Raw genomic sequence first — 18553 nt, forward strand, 5'->3', positions numbered from 1 at the left:
CTGCCTGCACCTGCAGCATCAGAACCCCCTCCCCAGCTGCTCATCCCTTCACTACACTGTCATAAAGAGGCTGGAAGCTACCCCCTGGGCCATACCTGGATTAGCATGAGGCAGGAGAAGCAGAGAGCTTCAGTGTGGGCTGAGAACAGCACAGAGTCAGAGAGTCACAGACTGTGTTGGGTTGGAAGTGACCTCAAAGCTCATCCAGCTCCAACCCTCTGCTATGGGCAGAGACATCTCATAGCAGCACAGGGTGCTCAAGGTCTCATCCAACCTGGCCTGGAACACCTCCCTGAGAAAACTGTGCCAATGCTTCACCTGCTTCATGTGCAGGAGAAGTCTTCCAGCAGTTCTGTGGGGGCAGGATTCTGGGTTTGGAAGCAAGCAGAAGGTGCCTTGAGCACTGAAACCCAACATCTGCAGCAGGATGGGCTGCAGGAGTGTCCACTGATACCTTTGGGGACCTGCCTGGCTTCACAGGTTGAATTTAAAGGGAAGTCTGCAGAACAGGGAGAAATCCAAATCAAGAGAGACAGGCAACTGCTGGAGAGAGTCTAGGGGAGGCTGCAAAGCAGCTGAGGGGCCTGGAGCAGATCTGTGAGGAGCAAAGGCTGAGAGCCTGCAGAAGAGCAGCCCCAGAGGGCAGCTGAGCAATGCTCAGCAAGAGCTAAAGGGTGGGGGGCAGGAGACTGGGGCCAGGCTCTGTTCAGTGGTGCCCAGGGATAGCACAAGGGGCAGTGGGCACAGACTGGAACCCAGGAGGCTCCACCTGAACAGGAGGAGAAACTTTGTTGTGAGGGTGGTGGAGGCCTGGAGCAGGCTGCCCAGAGAGGTTGTGGAGAGCTTCCCCCTCTCCATGCCACTGTGATCCTGGGCAAGCTGCTGTGGTGCCCTGCTGGAGCAAGGGCTTGGACTGGATGACCTCCAGAGGTCCCTTCCAGCCACACCAGGCTGGGAGTCTGGGATAGCTTTAGTGTGAGTTCCTCACCTCCAGAAGGGATGAGGGTGAGAGGATGCAGCAGTGGTGATGGCAGCAACAGAACAATCAGAGAGGGCTGCAGCAGAGGACACAGATGTCAGGCACTGCTCTGAGACCACAGCCTGGATTCCATTCAGGGCTATAAATGCAGCCATGGTCACAAACCCTGGGGCGAGCCCAGCACTGTGCATTTCCATCCCATAATGCAGCAGGAAGTCTGATGGCTCTGAGAACTTGGTTCATGTTTATGGAGAAGGACCTTGGGCCCTGGTGGCCAACAAGGCCAAGAGTCTTCTGGGGAGCATCGAGAGGAGTGTGGGCAGCAGCTGAAGGTTCCCCTGCCCCTCTGCTCTGCCCTGGAGACACCACAGCTGGAGTCCTGGGTGCAGTTCTGGGCTCCCCAGATCAAGAAGGACAGGGAACTGCAGGAGAGGGCACAGCAAAGGGCTGTGACCACCATTAGGGGACTGGAACATCTCTTGTGAAGAAAGGCTGAGGGACTTGAGGCTTTTTAGCCTGGAGGAGAGCAGCCTGAGGGGATCTGATCAATGTTGATCAATACTTCAGGGGTGTCAGGAGGATGGGACCAGGCTGTGCTCAGTGGTGCCCAGTGACAGCACAAGGGCTAAGAGGCACAAACTTGAACATCAGCAGTTCCATCTGAACACAAGGAGGAGCTTCTGCAATTTCAGGGTGCTGGAGCAGGGTGCCCAGAGAGGTGCTGGAGCCTCCTCTGGAGACTTTCCAAGCCTGCCTGGATGTACTCTGTGTGACCTCCTCTAGGTGATCCTGCTTTGGCAGGGGGGGTTGGACTTGATCTCCAGAGGTCCCTTCCAACCTGCACCATGCTCTGCTATAGCATCACAGAGCTGTTTTGGTTGGAACAGACCTTTGAGATCACTGGACCCAACCACTATGCAGGCAGCAGCTCTGCTGCTAAGCCTCATCCCTCAGCACCACTAAGGGACATCCACCCAGACCTGCCTCTCCTCACAGGCAGGTTTCTTTCCCCAGCTCTACACCACAGAGTCACAGAACTGTTTTGGCTGCTCTGCTCCATGGCAGCAGCAGAGAAGCTTCTCAGTGCCCCCCCCCTAGAACATCAGCAACAACTCAGCCCAAGGGGCTCCATCCAGTCCCCACCATTAAGCACAAAGCAGAGTCAGAAGGCATTGTGCAGCAGCTGCAGCCAGCAAGTGTCCACTGCCAGGTTCCCTCCTCCCCACCCAGCTTGCTGCACAGGCTGGAGCAGCCCAAATCTGCTGGGCTAAAGGAGTGTGGTGGAATTGGCAGAGATTAGCAGGCCATGGCAGGGAACCTGAGGAAGCAAACCCTGCACAAGGGCCAGGTGGGAACAGAGAGAGCTCAGGCCAAGGGACTGCCAAAATAGTCATGGAGCCTCAGAATGGGCTGGGACCCTCCAGACCATCCAGTGCCACCCCCTGCCATAGGCAGGGACACCTCCCACCAACACAGCTTGCTCAAGGATTCATCCAGCCTGGCCTTGAACACCTCCAGGGAGGGAGCAGCCACAACCTCTCTGGGCAACCTGTGCCAGTCTCTCCCCACCCTCACTCTCAACACTTTCTTACTCCTCTCCACTCTCCATCTCCCCTCTCCCAGCTCACAGCCATTCTCCCTCCTCCTGCCACTCCCAGCCCTTGTCCAAAGTCCCTCCCCAGTTCTCCAGAGCCCCTTCAGGCACTGGGAGGTTGCTCTGAGGTCTGCCTGGAGCCTTCTCTTCTCCAGGCTGAACAACCCCAACTGTCCCAGCCTGTCCCCACGACAGAGGTTCTGCAGCCTCTGCTCATCTCAGTGGTCTCCTCTGGACCTGCTCCAGCAGCTCCATCTGACACGACACAGAGAAACAGAAACCTTGTGGCAGTCAGCAGAGCTTTGCTCCATGGGATTCTGCTCAACTCCCCCATTCCCAGCCACTCCACTAGGATGAAGCCTCCCAGTGAGCTCCTGTGGCAGCCACCAGCTGACACAAAGCCCTGCTCCAGCGCTGCTGGCCACACAGATGCAGACCTTCACTACCTGGCTCTGCCTCAAGCCTGCTCCTGACGTTTCTTCAGCTACAGCAGATGCTGGTGCAGAAGGTTATGGTCACTCCCAGGAATGAAATCCAGGAGCAATGAGAAAAGCACAGATCTGTAAACACAGCCAAGCCAGAGCAGTGCCCAGCATGAGCTGCATGCCAGGCACCTACTGCAGTGAGTAATGAGCATGAGTATGTGGTGAGGAGTGAACTAAACAGAGGGCCACAGAGCTGCCCAGGGACTGAACAGCTCTGTGAGGAGAGGCTGAGAGCCCCTGGGGCTGTTCAGTCTGCAGGGAAGCAGCCTGAGGGGGATCTGATCAAGGGTGAGTGTCAGGAGGATGGGACCAGGCTTTGTTCAGTGGTGCCCAGGGGCAGGACAAGGGGTAAGGGGCACAAACTGGAATGTCTGAAGTTCCACCTGAACATGGGGAGGAGCTTCTGTAAGGGTGCTGGAGCCCTGCAACAGGCTGTCCAGAGAGGTGCTGGAGTCTCCTTCTCTGCAGAGATTCCAAACCCACCTGGCCACGTTCCTGTGTGACCTCCTCTAGGTGGGCCTTGGCAGGGGGGTTGGACTCAGAGCTCTCCAGAGGTCCTTTCCAACCCCTACCATTCTGTCATTCTGTGAAACCAAAGTTGCTGAGAAACTCTTCCCAGCAAGGACTTTTTGCAGCTTGAGGTATCTCCATCTTGACCTCCCAAGCAGTGAAGCAGCTTCTGCCAAGTGATGTTTATTTCTAGCAGGGAAACTCCATGTCCAAGAGCAAAACCCTAGCAGTGAGTTGCCTTATATGAGGCTTTTTCTGAGGAGAGGCATGTGGGTGGATACCAACTCAGAACAAAAAGTGACCTTTTAAAGACAAGGGGGACAAACAGCACCAGCAGCCTTGACTCACTGCAGCACACCACTTTCCCTGCAGTGTTATTTTCCAGAGGCTATTTTACTGCCAGGGAATCTGAGTTCAGTTTTCCAAATAAATTTAGATCACTCTCCAGTTCCCTTCCCAGCCATCTGGCAAATCAGCTTCTGCTGGTTTTGCTCCTTCTGGACCTAGCTGGGGGAAGATAAACATTCACTACCTGAGCATGGTGCTGCAGCACCCTGCAGGGGAGGTGCAGGCAGCAGGGACCAGAGCCACAGGGCTCTGCCACACAGCACTCAGCAGCAGTGGGTGAGAAGGGCCAGCAGCAAGCACCCAGCAGATACATGCATGGAATCATGGAATGCTTTGGGTTGGAAGGGACCTTTAAAGGTCCAGTCCAACCCCCTGCAGCCAGCAGGGACATCTGCAACCACAGCAGGTTGCTCATAGCCCCAAACAACCTGGCCTGCAGTGGTGCCAGGCATGGGGCAGCTCTCTGGGCTACCTGGCACAGGCTCTCACCACAGAACCACAGAATCCTCCAGGCTGGCACAGCCCCTCAGGGTCACCAAGCCCAAGCTAGAGCCCTGCTCTACAAGGTTCACCTTAACCCACAGCCCCAAGCACCACAGCCAAACCACCTGAAACACAGCCAGGCTGGGGGACTGCAGCACCTCCCTGGGCAGCTCATCCCAGCCCCTGACCACTCTCAACAAGGAAAACTTTTTTTCCCTTATGTCCACCCTCAGGGTCAAACATTTCTCCCTTCTTTCCAGTCTCAATCTGCCCCTTTTAGCTCCAAACCATCACCTCTTGTCCTGTCACAGCCTGCCCTGATCAAAAACTCTATTGCCAGCTTTCTTCTTGACTCCTTTCAGCACTGAAAGGCCACCAGAAGGTCTTCCTGGAGTCTTCTCCAGGCTGAACACCCCCAACTCTCCCAGCCTGGCCTCACAGCAGAGGGCTTCCCAAAGCCATCTCCTGTTGCCCTGTCAGCATGGCACTGCCACCCAGGGCTGCCCAGACACCAACTGCTGCATGCAGGAATCCCAGAGCAGCAGATCAGCTGTTCTGGAGGATGACTTCAAGCACACCAGGAGAGGCACCCTCCCTGCAGGCTGACCAACAGCCAAGCACCATGCCCAGCTCCTGGGGGCACAGCCCCTGCTGCTAGCAGTTGGAGAGATTCTTCCTCTTCATAACTGTCAGCAATGCCACGAGGAGAGGGAGTCTGACAGCCTCAAACCAGCACTGGCAGGAGGGACACCACCAGCAGAGACAGAGTCCTTATCCTACCCTCACTCTCAACAATTTCTTCCTCCTCTCCACTCTCACTCTCCCCTCTCCCAGCTCAAAGCCATTCTGCCTCCTCCTGGCTCTTGCCCAAAGTCCCTCCCCAGCTCTCCTGGAGCCTCTTCAGGCACTGGAAGGTTGCTCTGAGATCTCTCTGGAACCTTCTCCAGGCTGAACAGCCCCAACTCTCCCAGCCTGTCCCCACAGAGGAGGTTCTGCAGCCTCTCATCATCTTGGTGGCCTCCTCTAGACCCCCTCCAGCAGCTCCAGATCCTCCTTGTGCTGTGTTCCCCAGAGCTGGAGGCAGTGCTGCAGTGAGGTCTGAGCAGAGCAGAGGGGCAGAATCCCCTCCCTGTGCTGCTGCTCTCCCTGCTCTGGCTGCAGCCAGCACTCAGCTGGCTCTGGGCTGCCAGCACACAGGCCAACAGGTCTTGGTTAGCAGCCACACCAAATGTGACCAGTCCTGTCCCTGCTGCCAGCCTGTCCCCACCACACTGCTCCTGCTTCCTCCTGGGAAGAAGGCAAACAGCTCCTGGCCAGCAGCGAGGCAGCTGCCATGGAGGCAAAGGGGCAGGAGCCTGGGGTGACACAGGATCAGCTGAAGTGACTGCAGAGGCTTCCCAGCAATGCCAGGGAAAGCCAAGGTGTCTGGTGGGCACTGCCAACCTCAGCTCCACTGCTCCAGGAGCAACGACCTGCTGACAACTGTGAAAGATCAGCCAGTGCAGGGCCTCCAGCAGCCGCCACGGAGCAAGGAGTTGCAGCACAAAGTTCCCTTAAATAGCAACGAGTCTGTGACCTTGTAAATCATTCCTGGAGGACTTGCTGGTTTGCTTCATCTTCCTGGGACTGCCAGATCAGATCTAAGCTGGTTTTGTGTTACTGGGCTCCAGCTCCAGCATGAGCAGCTCCCCAGGAGCCAGCAGTGCCCTCCTGCAGCCCTGAGGCAGCTGTGTGCTGGCTGCAGCCAGAGCAGTGTGGGCAGCAGGGCAGGAGAGGGCATCCTGCCCCTTGGCTCTGCTCAGACCTCACCTCCAATCCTGCCTCCAGCTCTGCTGTCCCCAGCAGAAGGAGGGCAGAGAGCTGTGGAGTGAGGCCAGAGGAGGCCACAAAGATGCTCCAGGGGCTGGAGCAGCTCTGCTGTTAGCACAGGCTGAGGGAGCTGGGGGGGTGCAGCCTGCAGAGCAGAAGGCTCCAGGGGCACCTCAGAGCTGCTGCCAGAGCCTGAAGGGATCCTGCAGGAAGGCTGCAGAGAGACTTTTGCTGAGGGTGTCTGGAGCCAGGCCAAGGGGGAATGGTTTGGAGCTGAGGCAGAGCAGGGTTAGAGTGGAACTGAGGAAGAAGTTCTTGAGTAGGAGGGTGGTGAGACTGGCACAGGCTGCCCAGGGAGGCTGTGGCTGCCTCCTGCCTGGTGGTGTTCAAGACCAGGTTAGATGAGGCCTTGAGCAGGCTGTGCTGGTGGGAGGTGTCCCTGCCCATGGCAGGGGTTGGGTGGATGATCTCTAAGGTCCCTTCCAACGTGAACCATTCACAGTGTCACAGTCTCACAGTATCATCAGGGTTGGAAGAGACCTCACAGATCATCAAGTCCAACCCTTTAGCACAGAGCCCAAGGCCAGACCATGGCACCAAGTGCCACGTCCAGTCCTGCCTTGAACAGCTCCAGGGACGGCGACTCCACCACCTCCCCGGGCAGCCCATTCCAGTGTCCAATGACTCTCTCAGGGAAGAACTTTCTCCTCACCTCCAGCCTAAATCTCCCCTGGCACAGCCTGAGGCTGTGTCCTCTCGTTCTGGTGCTGGCCACCTGAGAGAAGAGAGCAACCTCCTCCTGGCCACAACCTCCCCTCAGGTAGTTGCAGACAGCAATGAGGTCTGCCCTGAGCCTCCTCTTCTCCAGGCTAACCAATCCCAGCTCCCTCAGCCTCTCCTCGTAGGGCTGTGCCCAAGGCCTCTCCCCAGCCTCATTGCCCTTCTCTGGACACGCTCAAGCATCTCAATGTCCCTCCTAAACTGGGGGGCCCAGAGCTGAACACAGCACTCAAGGTGAGGTCTAACCAGTGCAGAGCACAGGGGCAGAATGACCTCCCTGCTCCTGCTGGCCACACCATTCCTGATGCATTCTGGGACTCTGACACTGCTTCAGCTCCACCTCCACCTGGCAGAGCAGCTGGCTGCACTGCCCCAAGCACAGAGCTGTGCCCTGCAGCCCCTGGCAGGCTCAGAGTGCTCAGCTCTGGGCACAGACATGAAGTTTGCCCTGAGCTGTAACCAGAAGCCCAGCAGCCAGGCTGGTGCCTGAACTGCTGCATCACCAGGGAGAGCTGCCAGCAGTGCTGATGCCCTTTGCAAAGCACCAAGGTTAAGAAACCCAACACAAGCATCTGAGGCTGGAGAGCTGAGGAGGCAAAGCTTCTGAGCAGGCCTTGGGTGGAAATGAGAGAGCTGATTTACATTTCTGTAGGGTCCTCTCAGCTTGGAGAAGAGGAGGCTGAGGGGGACCTGATCAATGCTTACAGGCACCTAAGGGGTGAGGGTCAGGCAGATGGGGCCAGACTCTTCTCACTGGTGCCCAGTGACTGGACAAGAGGTCATGGAAATGAACACAAGAAGTGCCATCTAAACGTGAGCAGGAACTGCTGCACTGTGAGGGTGGCAGAGCACTGGAGGAGGCTGCCCAGAGAGGCTGTGGAGTCTCCATCTCTGGATGCTTCCAAGACCTGTCTGGATGTGCTCCTGTGTGTCCTGCCCTGGGTGATGCTGCTCTGGCAGGGGGTTGGACTGGAGGAGCTTCGGAGGTCCCTCCCAGCCCCTTCCTTTCTGTGGCTCTGACTCTGCCCAGCTGCCAAGGACCCCAGGGGGCCCTGGAAGCACAGCAGAGCTGCTCCTCTAAGCAGAACGTTGGTGCAAGCTCCTGCTGCTTCGGCACCACTGTCCCTGCTGGCTGCACACACCGAGACACTGCTCACGGTGCACACAGTGCAGTGAGGCTGTGCTTGCCAGCAGAGAATGGACTGAGCACACAGCTCAGTGAGGCTGTGCTTGTCAGCAGAGAATGGACTGAGCACACAGCTCAGTGAGGCTGTGCTTGTCAGAGAGAATGGACTGAGCACACAGCTCAGTGAGGCTGTGCTTGTCAGCAGAGAATGGACTGAGCACACAGCTCAGTGAGGCTGTGCTTGTCAGCAGAGAAGGGACTGAGCACAGAGCTCAGTGAGGCTGTGCTTGTCAGAGAGAATGGACTGAGCACACAGCTCAGTGAGGCTGTGCTTGCCAGCAGAGAATGGACTGAGCACACAGCTCAGTGAGGCTGTGCTTGTCAGAGAGAATGGACTGAGCACACAGCTCAGTGAGGCTGTGCTTGTCAGAGAGAATGGACTGAGCACACAGCTCAGTGAGGCTGTGCTTGCCAGCAGAGAATGGACTGAGCACACAGCTCAGTGAGGCTGTGCTTGTCAGCAGAGAATGGACTGAGCACAGAGCTCAGTGAGGCTGTGCTTGTCAGCAGAGAATGGACTGAGCACAGAGCTCAGTGAGGCTGTGCTTGTCAGCAGAGAATGGACTGAGCACAGAGCTCAGTGAGGCTGTGCTTGTCAGAGAGAATGGACTGAGCACACAGCTCAGTGAGGCTGTGCTTGCCAGCAGAGAATGGACTGAGCACACAGCTCAGTGAGGCTGTGCTTGCCAGCAGAGAATGGACTGAGCACAGCTCAGTGAGGCTGTGCTTGTCAGAGAGAATGGACTGAGCACACAGCACAGCGAGGCTGTGCTTGTCAGCAGAGAATGGACTGAGCACACAGCTCAGTGAGGCTGTGCTTGTCAGAGAGAATGGACTGAGCACAGAGCTCAGTGAGGCTGTGCTTGTCAGCAGAGAATGGACTGAGCACACAGCTCAGTGAGGCTGTGCTTGTCAGCAGAGAATGGACTGAGCACACAGCTCAGTGAGGCTGTGCTTGTCAGAGAGAATGGACTGAGCACACAGCTCAGTGAGGCTGTGCTTGTCAGCAGAGAATGGACTGAGCACACAGCTCAGTGAGGCTGTGCTTGTCAGCAGAGAATGGACTGAGCACAGAGCTCAGTGAGGCTGTGCTTGTCAGCAGAGAATGGACTGAGCACACAGCTCAGTGAGGCTGTGCTTGTCAGAGAGAATGGACTGAGCACACAGCTCAGTGAGGCTGTGCTTGTCAGAGAGAATGGACTGAGCACACAGCTCAGTGAGGCTGTGCTTGCCAGCAGAGAATGGACTGAGCACACAGCTCAGTGAGGCTGTGCTTGTCAGAGAGAATGGACTGAGCACACAGCTCAGTGAGGCTGTGCTTGTCAGAGAGAATGGACTGAGCACACAGCTCAGTGAGGCTGTGCTTGCCAGCAGAGAATGGACTGAGCACACAGCTCAGCGAGGCTGTGCTTGTCAGCAGAGAATGGACTGAGCACAGAGCTCAGTGAGGCTGTGCTTGTCAGCAGAGAATGGACTGAGCACAGAGCTCAGTGAGGCTGTGCTTGTCAGCAGAGAATGGACTGAGCACACAGCTCAGTGAGGCTGTGCTTGTCAGCAGAGAATGGACTGAGCACACAGCTCAGTGAGGCTGTGCTTGTCAGCAGAGAATGGACTGAGCACACAGCTCAGTGAGGCTGTGCTTGTCAGCAGAGAATGGACTGAGCACACAGCTCAGTGAGGCTGTGCTTGTCAGCAGAGAATGGACTGAGCACACAGCTCAGCGAGGCTGTGCTTGCCAGCAGAGAATGGACTGAGCACACAGCTCAGTGAGGCTGTGCTTGTCAGCAGAGAATGGACTGAGCACAGAGCTCAGTGAGGCTGTGCTTGTCAGCAGAGAATGGACTGAGCACACAGCTCAGTGAGGCTGTGCTTGTCAGCAGAGAATGGACTGAGCACAGAGCTCAGTGAGGCTGTGCTTGTCAGAGAGAATGGACTGAGCACAGAGCTCAGTGAGGCTGTGCTTGTCAGCAGAGAATGGACTGAGCACAGAGCTCAGTGAGGCTGTGCTTGTCAGCAGAGAATGGACTGAGCACACAGCTCAGTGAGGCTGTGCTTGTCAGCAGAGAATGGACTGAGCACAGAGCTCAGTGAGGCTGTGCTTGTCAGCAGAGAATGGACTGAGCACACAGCTCAGTGAGGCTGTGCTTGTCAGAGAGAATGGACTGAGCACACAGCTCAGTGAGGCTGTGCTTGTCAGCAGAGAATGGACTGAGCACACAGCTCAGTGAGGCTGTGCTTGTCAGCAGAGAAGGGACTGTGCACACAGCTCAGTGAGGCTGTGCTTGTCAGAGAGAATGGACTGAGCACACAGCTCAGTGAGGCTGTGCTTGTCAGCAGAGAATGGACTGAGCACACAGCTCAGCGAGGCTGTGCTTGTCAGAGAGAATGGACTGAGCACAGAGCTCAGTGAGGCTGTGCTTGTCAGCAGAGAATGGACTGAGCACACAGCTCAGTGAGGCTGTGCTTGTCAGCAGAGAAGGGACTGAGCACACAGCTCAGCGAGGCTGTGCTTGTCAGCAGAGAAGGGACTGAGCACACAGCTCAGCGAGGCTGTGCTTGTCAGCAGAGAATGGACTGAGCACACAGCTCAGTGAGGCTGTGCTTGTCAGAGAGAATGGACTGAGCACACAGCTCAGTGAGGCTGTGCTTGTCAGCAGAGAATGGACTGAGCACACAGCTCAGTGAGGCTGTGCTTGTCAGAGAGAATGGACTGAGCACACAGCTCAGTGAGGCTGTGCTTGTCAGAGAGAATGGACTGAGCACACAGCTCAGTGAGGCTGTGCTTGTCAGCAGAGAATGGACTGAGCACACAGCTCAGTGAGGCTGTGCTTGTCAGCAGAGAAGGGACTGAGCACACAGCACAGTGAGGCTGTGCTTGTCAGCAGAGAAGGGACTGAGCACACAGCTCAGCGAGGCTGTGCTTGTCAGAGAGAATGGACTGAGCACAGAGCTCAGTGAGGCTGTGCTTGTCAGCAGAGAATGGACTGAGCACACAGCTCAGTGAGGCTGTGCTTGTCAGCAGAGAATGGACTGAGCACAGAGCTCAGTGAGGCTGTGCTTGTCAGCAGAGAATGGACTGAGCACACAGCTCAGTGAGGCTGTGCTTGTCAGCAGAGAATGGACTGAGCACACAGCTCAGTGAGGCTGTGCTTGTCAGCAGAGAATGGACTGAGCACAGAGCTCAGTGAGGCTGTGCTTGTCAGAGAGAATGGACTGAGCACAGAGCTCAGTGAGGCTGTGCTTGTCAGCAGAGAATGGACTGAGCACACAGCTCAGTGAGGCTGTGCTTGTCAGCAGAGAAGGGACTGAGCACACAGCTCACTCCTCACAGCCTGCCCGGGGCTGGGCCCCCTCTGTCCACCCGGGGCTGGGCTCCCTTTGCCTGCCCGGGCCCAGCCTCCCCTCACAGCCCATCAGATGCTCTCTGACCCAGCGATGGCCACACAGTGACTCGCAGGACCATCTGCCTGACCCTGCTGGCTCCTTCCCACAGCTCACTGAGCGCCTGCAGGAGCCAGGGGAGGGCCAGGGGAGGGCCAGGGGAAGCCAACTGTGGCCGCAGGGGCCCCGGGGCTGGGGGCAGAGCTGCAGGAGGAGCAGGAGCACAGCACGGTGCCCAGGCCTGACTGCCTCAGCAGCTGGCACCAACTCCACCTGCTCTGGGCGCTTGCAGCAGGGCAGCTCTGCCCCGCGGAGCAGCGGCGCCCACGGGGCCATACCTGACCCTATTAGGCAACCTGAGCCACGAACCCCGCGGGCTCAGAGCCCTCTTAGCTCCAAAAGCAGCCCAGAGGCACATCCACTGCCCGCAGGCTGCCAGGGCAGCAGGGAAGCTGCTGGGACTGCGGCCAGCTTTGGGCCTCTCACTCCGGGGAGGACACTGAGGGCTGCAGTGTGGCCAGAGAAGGGCAGCAGAGCTGGGAAGGGTCTGGAGAGCAGGGCTGGGGGGGAGCAGCTGAGGGAGCTGGGGGTGAGCAGCCTGCAGCAGAGCAGGCTGAGGGCAGAGCTCATTGCTCTCTGCAGCTCCCTGAGAGCAGGCTGCAGCCAGCTGGGGGTTGGGCTCTGCTGCCTGGGCTCAGGGGATGGAAGGAGAGGAACTGGCCTGGGACTGTGCCAGGGGAGGGTTGGGTTGGAGAGGAGGAAAAATGTCTTTGCTGGAGGAGTGGTGAGGGCCTGGCAGAGGCTGCCCAGGGGGGTGGTGGAGTGCCCATGGCTGGAGGTGTTGAAGCAGGTTGTGGCCATGGCACCTGGGGCCAGGGTTTGGTGCCCATGGTGGGGCTGGGTTGAAAGTTGGACTCTGATCTTGAAACAATTCTGCGACTCTGACTCATGGCTCCCAGCATGTGCAGCCTGCCCATGACAGGCAAGTCACAAGCCACCAGCTCAAGCCACTTCAGACCTTTCAGTTGTTACCAAGTCTGAGCAGCTGAGCAGAGGTTACAGACTGCAGAGCTCTGGAGCAGACAATGCCACTAAAGGCCAAGAATGCAGGAGAGAAAGAGCAAAGCCAGGACTCAAGTTGTAACTCCAACCAGCTCTAACATCAAGACACTGCATCTGCAGAAGGAGGTTTCCAGTTCCTTGGTCTTCCCTTAGGATTCCCAGAATTAAGCTGAGAAATCCATTCCTAAGACAGAGGTGGAGCTTCCATGAGCACCCAGCTGCAGGTGGTGACTTCACCTGGGCAGGACAATTAGGCAGAACTAACAGTCACAAACCAGAGAGGGCTGGAATGGGACTTCAAACACTCCTGTTCTAGAAATCATGGAATTGTTTGCGTTGGAGAAGCTCTCTCAGGTCCTCCAGTCCAACACCAACCCAGCACCACCATGGCCACTGAACCCTGTCCCCAGGTGCCATGGCCACAGTTTCCTTCAACCCCTCCAGCCATGAGCACTCCACCACCCCCCTGGGCAGCCTCTGCCAGGCTCTCACCACTCCTCCAGCAAAGAAACTTTTCCTCCTCTCCAACCTAACCCTCCCCTGGCACAATCCCAGGCCAGTTCCTCTCCTTCCATCCCCTGAGCCCAGGCAGCAGAGCCCAACCCCCAGCTGGCTGCAGCCTGCTCTCAGGGAGCTGCAGAGAGCAATGAGCTCTGCCCTCAGCCTCCTCTTCTCCAGGCTGCTCACCCCCAGCTCCCTCAGGCGTTTCAGGGCTGAGCTGAGCTGCCTCTGCCCGCTTGGGGTGGGAGAATCTGTGAGACTCTGACTGTGCTGCTGTGTCCCCAGCAGGCTGCAGGGCAGTGGGCTGAAGGCCCTTACTAGTGCCCATCCCTCCAGCCCTGCTGCCTTGTCCCTCAGCTTGCCACACGAAGGCCTGATGCTGTCACTGTCCCCTTCCCCTTCCCATCTGCTTGATCACTCCCAGGTTCTGCTGTGAGCCTGAGCTCGCTGCCAGCCCTAGCGTCTTCCCCAGCACATGGCTCATTGCCCCCTACCTGCCCTGGGTGGAGCTGGCACACTGCCCTACAAACCTTCCAGGCTGGATTGCAGCCAGCCAGGCTTTTCCCTTTGCCCCTCTCAATCGATCTTAAAGCTAATTACTGAGCTCTGCCAAGCCCTGTGATAAAATCCTTCTCCCCCATCTGCTGCTCACGCCGGGCTCAGGGCTCCCTGCACCTTGTGTCTGGAGAACAGGAGGCTGAGGAGAGACCTCATTGCTCTCTACAGCTCCCTGAAAGGAGGCTGCAGTGAGGTGGGCTTGGGCTCTTCTCCCTAGTCTCAGGGCACAGAAGGAGAGGAAAGGGCCTGAAATGGTGCCAGGGGAGGGTCAGGCTGGAGCAGCCCTCGGCGCACGGCAGGAGGTGAGCTGGTAGCACACATGGAGCTTGCCTGACACATCCTGCCAGGGCGCTGCTGGCAGCTGCCTGAACCTCAGCCAGAGCATCTGGGCTGGTTTCCCACGCTGGTACTCCTCAGTTCCAGCCCAAATCATTCATCTGGCTCTGAGACCCAGAGCAGGCTCTGCAGCCACCGCAGCCAGCAGCCCCCGCGGAGCTCCAGCGTGTGGTCAGCAGGAGCAGGGAGGTCATTCTGCCTCTGTACTCTGCACTGGTCAGACCACACCTCGAGTACTGCGTTCAGTTCTGGGCCCCCCAGTTTAGGAGGGACATCGAAATGCTTGAGCGTGTCCAGAGAAGGGCGACGAGGCTGGTGAGAGGCCTCGAGCACAAGCCCTACGAGGAGAGGCTGAGGGAGCTGGGGTTGTTTAGCCTGGAGAAGAGGAGGCTCAGGGGAGACCTTATTGCTGTCTACAACTACCTGAAGGGTGGTTGTGGCCAGGAGGAGGTTGCTCTCTTCTCTCAGGTGGCCAGCTCCAGAACAAGGGGACACAGCCTCAGGCTGCGCCAGGGGAAATTTCGGCTCGAGGTGAGGAGAAAGTTCTTCCCTGAGAGAGTCATTGGGCACTGGAATGGGCTGCCTGGGGAGGTGGTGGAGTCGCCGTCCCTGGGGCAGTTCAAGGCAAGGTTGGATGTGGCACTTGGTGCCATGGTCTAGCCTTGGGCACTGTGGTAAAGGGTTGGACTTGATGATCTGTGAGGTCTCTTCCAACCTTGGTGATACTGTGATACTGTGATACTGTGAGCTGGAGCAGGAACTGCTCTGACTCAGGCAATCAGAGAATTGTTTGGGGTGGAAAAGATCATCCAGTCCAAGCATCCCCTGACTCTGCCAAGGCTAAACCACTGCCCTCAGCACCACATCTCTGCCTCTCTGAAACACCCCCAGGGATAGGGATTCAAACACCTCCCTGGGCAGCCTGTGCCAGGCTTTGAGAACACTTTCTGCGAAGAAGATTCTTCTAAGGAGCAACCTAAACCTTCCCTGGGGCAACTCGAGGCCATTTCTTCTCATCCTATCTCTTGTTACCTGGGAGAAGAGATCAACCTGACCTGGCTGCAGCCTCCTCTCAGGGAGCTGCAGAGAGCAATGAGCTCTGCCTTCAGCCTCCTCCTCTCCACACTGCACCCCCCGAGCTCCCTCAGCTGCCCCTCCCCAGCCCTGCTCTCCAGACCCTTTCCCAGCTTTGTTGCCCTTCCCTGGACCTGCTCCAGCTCCTCAATGTCCTTCTTGGAGAAAGGAGCCCAAAACTAACCCCAACACTCAAGGTGTAGCCTCAGCAGTGCCCAGTCCAGGGGCACAATCTCTGCCCTGCTCCTGCTGGCCACACTGTTGCTGGTGCCCTTCTTGCCCACCTGGGCACTGCTGGCTCATCTTCAGCCTCTGCCAATCAGCACCCCCAGGTCCTTCTCCACTGGGCAGTTTCCAGCCACTCTGCCCCAAGCCTGGAGCCTTTCCAAGGTTGCTGTGACCCAAGAGCAGCTTCCAGCACTTGGCTTTGTTGAACCTCATACAACTGAGCCCTGCCCATGGATCCAGCCTGGCCAGGTCCCTCTGCAGAGCCTCCTGCCCTCCAGCAGATCAACACTGCCACCCAGCTTAGTGTCATCTGCAGCCTACTGAGGGTGTCCTTCACCCCAGGGCAAAGCAACATGGAGCTGGAGGCAGGTGCCAAAGGACATGGAGTGGAACCTGGATAAGAACAAGATGAGTGGGAGAATGGGAAAGGCCCCAGCAGCAGGGTGGAAGCAGAGTCCCAGGCAGGGTCTGACCTGTGTGGGTAAGCAGCAGGCACTGTGGGCATGAAGCACATGGCCAAAGGGGCCTGGGGAGCCAGGAGAAAGTGCTGGGAGGGGGAAGAGAAGAGGTTCCCTGTAAGGAATGTGGGAGCCCAGCACCACTGGCTGCAGGAGCCTGGGATTGCTGCAGGGCAGGAGCAGGTGCTGGGGCCCCAGGAAGTGGAGTTTGTCCCTTGAGCAGGGGACTCTGTTCCCAGGAGCCTGCAGCACTTCAGGACTCAGGACTGTAGGAAGCCTCCAAAGCTGCAGCCTCAGATAAGCTTTTGTCTTAATTTAGCTAATCTGGGACAACTTCCCAGAAGAACAAAACACTCCCAGCAAGTCCCAGAGAGGGCTGCTGGGAGCAAGGTGTCCCTCTTGTGCTGATTCCTTTGAACACAGCACAAAACACCCTCCCTGCAGGCCCACAGTGAGACAGCAGAAATGGCAGAGCAGCTTCTAAGGACAGTCGATGGCTGAATCCTTCCTGCAGGCTGAGGAGGAAGGTGTAAGGGTACAGAGAGAAGCTCCTGTGGGAAGAGCAGGGCTGCCTCCATGGGAAGGTGCATCTCATGTTTCCTGCTCCAGTGAGCAAAGGCACTGCAAAGGTTGGTGCTGACACAGCCCAGGAGCCACCTCAGTACCACCTGAGTCTGCTCCCCACGAGGCTCACCAGAACTTAGCCCATTTTGACTGAGCATTGCAACAGCAACAACAAAGACTTTGGAAGTGCTCCTGAGAGTTCTCAGCCCAGAACCTGCTGATTTCAACAAAATGATGCTTTGGCCACTCTGCTGGAGACACAGAATGGGTTGGGTTGGAAGGGACCTTCAAGATCATCCAGTGCCAACCCCCTGCCATGGGCAGGGACACCTCAAGGCCTCATCCAGCCTGGCCTTGAGCACCTCCAGGGAGGTTGTGGAGCACCATCGAAGATCACATTCTGTGATTCTGTGCTCCAGAACCTCCCTGGAGGTGCTCAAGGCCAGGCTGGATGAGGCCTTGAGCAAGCTGTGCTGGTGGGAGGTGTCCCTGCCCATGGCAGGGGATTGGCACTGGATGACCTCTAAGGGCCCTTACAACCCAACCCATTGCATGCATCTGGAGTTTGTCTCACACAGATGCTTTGTACTCCAGCACCTGTGCCAGGCTGCTCCTGGAACAGGACACTGCAGTTCAGGTCCCACTTGTGTGCCTGCTCCTCACCTGTGCCAAGCCAAGGCCCTTGCTTTACACCTGAGCCTGCACACACAGAGGTGCAGCAGCAGCCACCTGCAGCACTGAGGGTGCTCAGCACACTGTCACCACCCCCATGCCATGGCCAGGTGCCCCCAGAACGACCCAAGTCAGCTGGGGTGCCAATGTGCCTGCACCACCACCTGAGCTTTGGGAACACCTCTGCCAAGCAGCCCTGGGCAGGGAATGAAGAGGAACTGAGGAGTAAAAGGCAGCAGCATCACTGCTGGGCTTCTGCCACCGCCAAGATGACACCAAGCATGCAGGGCACTGCTGGGACTTGGAGTGGTGACACCTTTCTGCTCTGCTCTGACCTCCTTCTCTCCACTGCTCTCTCTCTCACTCACTCTGCCTGCCTTAACTGCTCTCTGATCAAATCGATCTGCACTGCCTTGTAACCAACACCCTGCCAATCACTTCTGCCCAGCTGGGTGCCAGTTTGCCTCACTCACTCCTCAGCTGTCACAGAGGAGCCTCCTCCAAACCCTTCCTCTGAGGCTGGGTCACAACAAGAGCAATCAGCTCCTCACAACCACCTCTCTGTGCCCAGCTCCCAAACAGAGCCCAAAGCTCTTGCACAAACCAGACAAAAGCCACAGAAGTCCTCCTGCCACCACCCCTCCAGTGAGTGAAACACCAATGACTCACACTCACCCGAGCCTCCTTCACTTCCTCGTTTCCATCCACTTCATCTTCATCCTAGGATGAAAAGCAAACAGCCTCAGGAGGCAGCTCTGCAGGCAACAGCACTTTACTGCAGAAAACCAATCCCAGACTCCAGGCTTGGAAGGGACCTTTGGAGATCATCAGGTCCAAGTTCCCTGCTAGAGCAGGGTCAGCATCAGCAGGGTCACAGAAGGGGTTGGAAGGGACCTTAGAGATCATCCAGTGCCAATCCCCTGCCATGGGCAGGATCTCCCACCAGCACAGGCTGCTCAGGGACTCATCCAGCCTGGCCTTGAACACCTCAAGGGAGGTTGTGGAGCACAGAAGCACCCAACGTGATCTTTGATCACGTTGGGTGCTTCTGTGCTCCACAACCTCCCTGGGCAGCCTGTGCCAGTGTCTCACCACCCTCAACCTGTGCCAGTCTCTCACCACCCTCACTCTCAACAATTTCTTCCTCCTCTCCCCTCTCCCAGCTCAGATCCATTCCCCTCACCCTGGCACTCTCAGCCCTTGTCAAAAGTCCCTTCTTGACTTTCTTGCTGCCCCCCTTCAGGTGCTGGAAGGTTCAACTTGCCCAGGATCACGATGTCCAGCTGGGTTTGGAGTCTCTCCAGAGAAGGAGACTCCAGAGCCCCTCTGGGCAAGCAGCTCCAGGGTTTATTGCATTTGTAATTACTGCATTGCTAATGGTTTGATGTTAAAGCCAAGAGCACTTCTGCCTCTCGACGTGCTTAGGCTGCTTATCTGCTCAGGCTGGGTAACCAAATGGTCATTAAGAAGATCTTGGTGCAGGAGACAAAATGATCCTGTTGGGATGGGAGTGGGAAAGCTCCTTGCAAGAGAAAAAAATTCTCT

At 57.2% G+C, this 18553-nt stretch overlaps 1 protein-coding gene across 1 annotated transcript in view; it reads right to left on the reverse strand.

The window, feature by feature from the left end:
• PPP1R12B (protein phosphatase 1 regulatory subunit 12B) overlaps positions 1-18553 on the reverse strand; it is a 187377-nt gene that overhangs the window by 48236 nt on the left and 120588 nt on the right. The window contains 1 exon segment of the mRNA XM_064173963.1: positions 17684-17728. Within this exon segment, the coding sequence (XP_064030033.1) occupies positions 17684-17728 (45 nt within the window).

The sequence above is a fragment of the Pogoniulus pusillus genome, chromosome 39, assembly GCF_015220805.1.
Source record: "Pogoniulus pusillus isolate bPogPus1 chromosome 39, bPogPus1.pri, whole genome shotgun sequence".
Taxonomy (NCBI): Eukaryota; Metazoa; Chordata; class Aves; order Piciformes; family Lybiidae; genus Pogoniulus; species Pogoniulus pusillus.